The following is a 9,439-nucleotide window of genomic DNA, read 5'->3' on the forward strand; positions in this document are numbered from 1 at the left end:
GGCCTTCAATAGATTAATCTTGACATCAATTTAAGCTTTCAGGATTCGAATTCTCTCAAGAAAGTATTTCTGGATCATGTTTTGAAGCTGGAGACTGTTGAATCGGTCAGTATCAACATATGTGACAACCTCAACGATGACGAGTTCTTTAAGGAGTGGCTGCCAGGGTTTCTGAATCCTTGAAATCATTGTCAATGTCTGCTATTCGTTTTTCACCTGTTGGTCGATGTAAATCGAATGTTTTGCTGCTGATTTCTGCATATTGTAAGTACATGTTTACATATTATCCTGATTATTTAGTTAGATTTTAATCTTGCGGTGCGCGCATGTAATGTATATATGAGTGGCCCTCGGGTGGGCTAAAGTGAAATGGCACTAACTTTGACGTTATTTTACTAATTTCGTGAAAATAACGTTAAAAGTGGGTGGTGGCGTTGATGGCTGAAAGACAAAGGTACATGCAACAATCAGCGGGTGTCCCAATGGTTGAGTGTTATGTGTCTTATGTCTAAGACTTGATGCAAAACTACTATCGAGCCGGGGGTGCAGCCTCTCTATTCTTACGGGGTACAGGTAAGATTGTCTACATCTTACCCTCCTCAGACCCTACCATAGCTTTGCTATTGGTGGGATTTACTGAGTACGATAACGATGATGATGATGATGATTTAGTTAGATTTAAAAAGACTTCTATGTGCAGGCCACAATCTTGTTACCTTAAAGCTCAAGTTCGCATGGCTGCGTACGCATAATTTGAATCCCATGGCAATGCTAACAAGTTTGACACTTAAACAGATAGATTTGGTTGATGAAAACCTAAACGACTTGAACAAGTGTTTCCCTAATCTTCAAGTTCTTAACATGGAAGGTGTTAGAGGGCTTAACAATCCCGAGATCCGCCATCTCAACCTCAAAGCCTTCCGTTTGGCGGATGTATATTCTGATTATCTACCATCTTTGACGCTTATCACACCCAACCTCATCACACTCAAAGTTGCATGTTTCATGCACATTGCGATTCATGTTGAAGCTCCCATGTTATCTCACTATCATCTAAGCATTACTTCCATTTATCCAGAAGGCGTATTCACCTCCGTACAGTATGAGAAGCCAAGAGAGTGGTCGGACACTTACTATATTAGCTCCTTACTTTCAAACTTCTCAACCACAAAATCACTACAAACTCTGAAATTGTATTTGGGAACGAAGGGAACAAGAGACACCCCTGATTCAAAAGTGAGCATAATCAAGGTTTTGACGCCTTTCCCGAACGTGAGTTCTGAACGTATTAATTCACGTGTTTGGTCGGAAATAGAAGCCGGTTTCAACCCAAAAGACTTGGAGAATTTTAATGTCAGAAAAGAATTGAAATCAATATGCGCATATCTAATTTTCGGTGACCTGTCATGGACTATTTCATCTGTTGCTTGTGTTTTGGACAAATGTGTCGGCTTGTCAGAGGTCTCGTTGCTCATCCATAGCGATGTTAGTGGTAGTGAATCATCTAAATGTGTTATGTTGAAGTGCATGGTACTTTGGCCTGGTTTGAAGTGGAAATGGGGAATATGGAATGAACATAGGGAGGATTCATGGATAACCGATGGTATATATGATAAACACCACGGATCATCTAAGAAACACAGATTTTGTTTATTGAATTAAAACAACTAGGATTGATCATATATGAAAACACAGGAAGTTAACCTTCAGGACTTGCATTGTTTTGTCTGTTTTTTACAAATATTTTATGTTTTAAAAGAATAATAAAGACTATGTTTATTAAATACTTATCTATCTTTTATATAACTTGTCCTATCAGGCTGAGAAGAAAAGGATTCAGAATTTTGTGCATATTTCTTTTTAATTGGCATGTTGTGATTTGTGAGATGATTTGATAATGAATCAAGATGGATCACTGAAGTAAATAAGAAGTTATACTAGTTATGGCTTAATCAAGGTATAAAGTCTGGTCTTCTGGTTTACAACTTTCATAAGTTTTATCACGTGAAGAAAACCGACCGACCAAATTTCTTGAAAACCTGATTTACCATAATCCTAAAACCGATATGAGTGTTCATCATCAAAGCAATCACACTTCATTTTTCGAAATGTACGAATGGTTTTGCCAAATTTTGAATGTATATGATCCTATTTACTTTTTATTGTACACACATTGAGTCAATTTATTAAGCAGCTTAAAGGGCATATCAAATTAATCCCTTTGTCAATATGATTTAAAAATATAAAGTTGTAAGCAAATAAAACTACAAGAAAGCATGGGTTAAACTCAAAGCCTGCCATTGTGATTTATATCGTAATTCTCTATCGTCTTTGACTCTAATCGCCCCCAACCTCATCACACTCAAAATAAAAGGTTTCGTACGGTTTGCAATTCAAGTTGAAGCTCCCATGTTATCTCACTTTCGTCTTAGTGTCGATACTCTTAAACATGCACTCAAAGAGTTTCCGAATTTGAAAACACTTTGGCTGGACTCTCGCAATATTGGCTCCTTACTTTCAAAATTCCCAATCACAAAAACACTGGCATTGTATTCGCAACTCAAGGAACCAGGAGACGCTCTAGATTCAAAACTGAGCCTAGGGAAGGTGTTCATTATTTTCCCAAATGTGAGTTCTCTGTCTAAGTGCATGTCTAAGTGCATGGCTCGTTGGCCCGACTTAAAGTGGAGATGGGGAATATGTAAGGAGAGAACGAATGATTCTTGGATAACCGGTGGTATATCTAATTAGTCATCACAAATCATCTAAGTAGCACAATGGTAATGAGGTAAGATGGATCATATGTCGCTTTTAATTACAGTTCATGTTGATGACCGCTTTTAATATTTTTACTTTATGAGTTTTGAATTATTGCGGATATATGAAGACGGTAGCTCTAAATATCAGACCAGTTGAAATTTAAGTAACTACTTGGTGAGCTTCATAAGCCAGAACCCAATAAGTTGGTCTATCGAAATTTAGTTCATAAACCCGAAGGCCTAACATTAGATAAGTATTGACTTTATGTTGACCTAATTGACGGTTGAAGTTTGGATTTTAGAAGACGAAAAACTAAACGAGTTGAATAAGTGTTTCCCTAATTACAAGTTCTTAACTTGCTAGGTGTCAGCGGAGTTAAGGATCCTAATATCATCCTTCTCAACCTCAAAACTAGTCGTGTGAGAGTATGTTTTATGAACTAAAACATATATTGTATGTATTGTTTCCTTATCTGTCTTATGTTCGTCTTTCTTGCTTCCTAGTTTGCACCATAGCTCTCAATTGGGACTGATCATATATGAAAACACGAGGAATTAACCTTAAGGACTTACATTGTTTTATCTAGCCGGTTTTCAGAAAGATTGTTTTATTTGACCGGTTTTGTATCGGACTTATAAGTGATCAATTCGTTCATGTTTATTGGCTAACTGATATGGAATTTGATTGGAATTAAATCGTTAATGTGTTAATTGAAGGTTTATTAGATTAATTTCATCACGCTTGACTTGTTTGAGGTCAAAATTGATGGGAAGGAAAGGATTCAAATTATGTGCATATTTCTTGTAACTTGACATGTCATTAATATTTCTATTGGTTGCTTGTGAGTGAATTGTGACTTGTGAGCCACTTTTATTATTTATAGAAGATGATAAAGTTGGTAAAGATGTCCTCATGTATGGATCATTGAAGTTAAGAACTAAAGATGGGGTTTGATTTACTTTCATGATTTTGGTCACATGAAGAAAACCAACCCAACTAAATTTCATGAGAAACCTGATTATTCGCCATAACCCTAAAACCGATTACTTGTCAGTTTGAAATGTATGAATGGTTTCGCCAAATTTCGAATGCATGCGATTTTACGTATTATTGACTTCATGACTCTTGATTTTGGTACATACATTGAGTCAAATTATCAAGCATCTTCAAGGGTATACCTAAATTAATCCCACGCTTAATATGATTAATAAATATAAAGCAATAAGCAAATAATACTATAATTCATGTCGGGTCCGGTTGGGCTGACCCAAAACACTTTTATGTCTAAACCCCTGTTAATATGATTAATAAATATAAAGCAATAAGTAAATAAAACTACTATAATGAAATGTCCAAACTTGAAAGTTTAAACACAACAATAGTAATAATACAATATATAATACAACACATAAGTCAATTAATAGTGTTATTTTTCTTTTTCATTTAAAAAAAATTGATGTAAATATTTACCTTCGGTTTTGCCAAATAGATTCATGGGCCTACACCACTAATGCTAATGGGAAATATATATGAAGATATTTATGTCTTATAGCATTCATTTTGTTATCTTTTGTTCGTTTAGCTTAATATATTAAAATAATGAGCATTAATTAATAGTATTGATTTTTTTTTTGTTTGTTTAAAGTATGATGTAAATATTTACCGTTTATGCTAAACATATATTTGAAAAGGCATGAAGATATTTATGTCTGATTGTCTTCGATTAAGGAAGTAGTCTATAGTTGACTGTACGATCAGTTTAACTATTGTCTTCGTTAGCTCGACATCTTGAAATAATGAACATTAATTAATAGTGTTAGTTTTTTTTTTTGTTTGTTTAAAATATGATGTAAATACTTACCTTCGGTTTTGCTAAACAGATTTATGAGTTCACACCCCTAATTGAAAATACATGAAGATATATATGTCTTATAGCCTACCATTAATTAACCAGTTCGATGTAGACCGCACGATCAGTATGTTATCTTTTGTGTCGTTTAGCTTGATATATTGAAATAATGAGCATTATTATTAGTATTAATTTTGTTTGTTTGTTTAAAATCTGATGTAAATATTTTCCTTCAGTTTTGCTAAATAGATTCATGGGTTTACACCCCTAATGGAAATACATGAACATATTTATGTCTTATAGCCTTCAATTATAGAAGCAATTCATTACAAACCGTACGATCAGTTTGTTATCTTTTGTGTCATTTAGCTCGATATATTGAAATAATTAGCATTAATTAATAGTGTTGATTTTTGGTTAAAACTTAATTATTTAAATATTTACCATCACTTTTTCTAAACAGATTCATGGGTTCACACCCTAATTGAAAATACATGAAGATATTTGTGTCAAATAGCTCGATATATTAATATAATTAGCATTAATTAATAGTGTTATTTTTTATAAATATGATGTTACTATCTTCCTATAAATACTCTCCATTTTTCCCCATTTCAATCCTGCAAAAAGGGCTATGATATCTGATCTTTGCACACGTACTCACACATACCAAGGTTATCAGAAGTAGTAAGCAGTGCACCATGGCTCAGAACGGCAGGATCTATCTTTTGATTTAATTTTTTCATAGTTGAATCTATCGATTGTGCCAACTTGTTTTGAAATGAATTTATTACCTAGGTTTTTTTTTTTTGTTGAGTTTAGTTAAAGTTATATCATGTTTTCTAATCACTTTGAAGTAGATCTTGTTTATGAGTTACGAGCAAACTTGGTAATAACTATCTTTTTCTATTGTAAAGCACTTCAATTTAAATATGTTTAGCCTAATTTTGGGATATCCCCAAATGTAATTTATTCTTATCGATTTGAGACAGATAGTTCTTTTCACATTATATTATTAAGAATATTTATTTTTGTCTTTTTAATATGATATTATTAAGAATATTAATAAAGAATATTTATTTTGGTCTTTAAGTTAGCTAGGTTTTGTATCTCATGGTCAAAATCACAAAATTATTTTAATCCTTTTTACATTTTATTTTTCTTATCATTTTAGATACCTTTCTTTTTGATTTGGTGAATGTGCCTTGGTGGCAATGCTATTAATTTGCTCCATTCTATTTTATTTGTTACGAAATTTGGATTGCCTGATTTACAATTTATTATTCTTTTTTGTTGTTTTATAGATGAGTCGGAAGAACAACCAACTATCAAGATCCGCTCATAACATGTTGATTATTCATAGCTATGTGTCATACATGTTCATAGCACTTAGCCCTCCAATAAGAAGGTTGTCATTCTTCTTATTCCATCTAATAGAATAAAGATGCAGATGCCAGATTTGAAGTTTGTGCTCAGAACCAGAGAAGACGCATACCATCCACAACCTTCCAATCTACATGTAGGACAACCTCAACCAGTGACGAACCCAGGATTTTTTGCCAATGGGGTCCCAATTTTTTCGGTTTACTAAAGTTTCGGGTCAGTCGTTATTCGGGTCGGGTCGAGGCGAGGCGAGGCGAGGAACATAATAAAAAATGGAAATATGGTGTCATTGGAAACGAGTAAGTAGAAAAAATCTAGTTTAGAAACTAGATAGAACATATTTTAACTCATTTTTATTCATATCCGAAAAACATAAACGTAAGCTATATATATTGTCTTACATACATGACCAAACCATAAAAAACTAACTCTAACACAAATAAATGATTAATTACAATATACATACACAAAATAAATAATAAAAGAATATGCAAAACTCATGTTGTCATTACATATGTTACATGGTGTAATGGCTATATAAGAGAAACTAAAGAAAAAACACAAATACCCTAACTAAATAACTAATATTGACTAGGATAAAACAAAAACAACAAAAACATAGTATGGTGAGGCTTAAACATGCAACCTCTCAAAGAAAATCCAAGGGACTTTCCACCAGACCAGTTCAACATTAATATTATAAATTCCAAGTATTAATTTTTATGGGGTCCTTATAAAATTTAATATACCGCCTCTAAGTAATTTTAAAAAACATTGGTGTCCCAGGACCCCGATCGAGTCTATATGGGTCCGCCTTGACCTCAACCACTGTCACAGTCGCCTACCTACGAATGCCCAATATGCTATGATTCTTTTGCTGAAGAAATGACCACAATTTGAGGTCATGCTACAAATTGTGGTCATTTCTTCAACAAAAGAATCATAGCATATTGGGCATTCGTAGGTAGGCGACTGTGACAGTGGTTGAGGTCGTGCTACAATGCTACTTGCATAATAGATGGTTGTTGGTCGTTTCTTCAACATAAAGGCTGCAGTGCGGATCAAGTTAGATGCTTCATCTACTAGTTGTATAATGTTCATATGTTAGTTGTATAATGAAGAGTACCAATTGTAAAGGAAGTGTTCATTTGAGGAAGTGCATGTTTAGGAATAGAAATTAGTATTTTTATAGTTTTTTTTACTCCCCCATGTTTGTGATGTGTATGGTTGTATGTAGCACCATGTGTTTAATGAATAATATAACAAGCTTTCATTTTTCCTTCACTTGTAGATGATGAATTTAAATTGAATAACTCTAGTTTTATAACCGGAATTATAGAAAAATGTAAATCTAAAAGTAATTATAAACTCATAACCATAATCACAGCTTTATTGAAAAGCCCAACCAACAAAACACCCCAAACCCAACAACCCCCACCCCCACCAACCATTTAGCTAAAGATATTACGCTCCTAGTTACACACTATCTTTTCATAATAATTTTACTTTTTTTGGAACATAATAATTTACTATTTTTCTATCCAAAATTACTTTGCATTTTACGAACGCATATTGAGTGTCTGAAATAACTATCGAAATCACCTTCTTTATTCTATTTGCCAAAACCTTTGAGATCACCTTACTAACTGACCCAATAACCAATCACCCTCTTTATTCTATTTGCCATAACCCAGTCAGGTTGATCGGACGTGGTCTTTTACTTTCGAAACAATGATGAAGGATGAACCACACCCCTGCTTAATTCCCCTTTATAATAGAAGTGTGTCAAAATGTTGTAAAAGTCACCCTCAAACAAATCCGAAAACCCTTTTATAAAACGGAAATTAAAATCATCTGGTCCTGTGTTTGGTCACCCAAAAACTGCTTCTCTAATATCTTCTTTGGAAAAGGGTAGAACTAATAATGAGTCCGCTTTTGAGGGGTGACAAACTTTTTTATCAGTAAAGTTTAGGGCCGTTTTGGACCACTTTCCTAGATTTATCTATTGCAGCTTTTATTTCATTATCTGTATATATTTATTATTATTTATTATATTATTTAAAAAAGAAACCTCTTTCCTAGATTTATCTCTTACAACTTTTATTTCATTATCTGTATATATTTATTATATTATGTTAAAAAGGAACGTTCACATGTTTAAAAATTACCGACGATAAAAAATGGCGAAAAAGTTGACATGTATATAAGGTCACCCGTAGTGGGCGCCTTCTTTAGGCGAAATCCGGCGATGATGGGCGACAACACCCCCCCTCGGCGATTTGTGGGCGATAAGGGGGGGTGGTCTATTTATCGCCGTTCTTCCCCTTTCTTTTTATTATTTTTATATTGTTTGTGTTATATATATATATATATATAGTGGAGGGTTATCCTAAAAATAAGTAGTTTTCTAGGAAGACTAGGAATAAATCACAACCATTAAATCATGTTAATCAATGGTTGAAATTTAAAATTACCAATAACGGTCATAGTTTCCTATAATTACTCTTTCACCACTATAACCGACATAGTTTCCTATAATTGTTCTTTCACCATAGGTTGTAGTGCCACATGTCAAAAATCTATTGGTTCTTATCATTTTTAGGAAACTCTTTATTTTTATTTGAACCATTACATATATATATATATTGGGCCACAACACCATTACACCCCAAAAACAAAAACCTACCATTTACTGACTGGGCGTCACATGACGCAAAACACCCCATTTTATAGCGCCTCCACTACACATAGCCTAACAAGCTAAAGTAGAGAAAGTCAACAAATGTCACATTTATATCTTTTCACATATCCCCCAAAAAAAAATTTAATCTCTAAAACTCAAGAATCAATCGACTAGAATTATTTTATTATTCCTACAAAAATTTAAAAACATCATTTCAAAGTAAGAAAAGATTTATATCAATCAACTTATATACTATTTCTTATTAAAAGCCTTAAAACATCCGTTTAAAATAAATAAATAAAAACTTAAATGAAGTAAATTTTTTACTAGTATCGAATGAAAAAAAAAATAGTATGAAAGATGTGATCAGTAATTTTCCTTTTATTATAATTTCGTGGCTCCCCTTTTATTTAAATAAAAAACCGACGCATGTAAATAGATGTAACCAGACGGACATAAACTCACATATTACCAAACATTTACGAACACTATTGAACGAATGAGGCATCATTCATGTATGTTCATTTATTATACAAACGAACATAAATGAACTTCCCATCGAGTGACAAACCCTTTTTTTTCTTTGAACGACCAACAAACAAAGACTTGCCCATAAGCGTCTCCAAGTTAGTTTCAGAAAAAAACTCACCCAATGATGATAAAACCCGAACCGCACGCACCCGTAATTGGAAATAACTTTAGAGCCCTACAAAAGATATTTTCCTTCGTTTTATTTTATTATTATAATAACTGTGTGTTCTCTA

General features: G+C 33.2%; 1 protein-coding gene across 1 annotated transcript; it reads left to right on the forward strand.

Moving 5' to 3' along the window:
- The first annotated feature begins 194 nt into the window (after nucleotides 1-194).
- Nucleotides 195-1,662, forward strand: LOC143584310 (F-box/LRR-repeat protein At4g29420-like). Its single transcript, XM_077066391.1, has 2 exons — nucleotides 195-264; nucleotides 701-1,662. The coding sequence occupies exons 1-2, from the start codon at nucleotides 195-197 to the stop codon at nucleotides 1,660-1,662; spliced, it is 1,032 nt and encodes a 343-aa protein (XP_076922506.1).
- The last annotated feature ends 7,777 nt before the right edge of the window (nucleotides 1,663-9,439 follow it).

This window comes from Bidens hawaiensis, unplaced genomic scaffold, assembly GCF_021521415.1.
Source record: "Bidens hawaiensis isolate Kalapana, Puna unplaced genomic scaffold, B.hawaiensis_p1.1 tig00032904_1, whole genome shotgun sequence".
Taxonomy (NCBI): Eukaryota; Viridiplantae; Streptophyta; class Magnoliopsida; order Asterales; family Asteraceae; genus Bidens; species Bidens hawaiensis.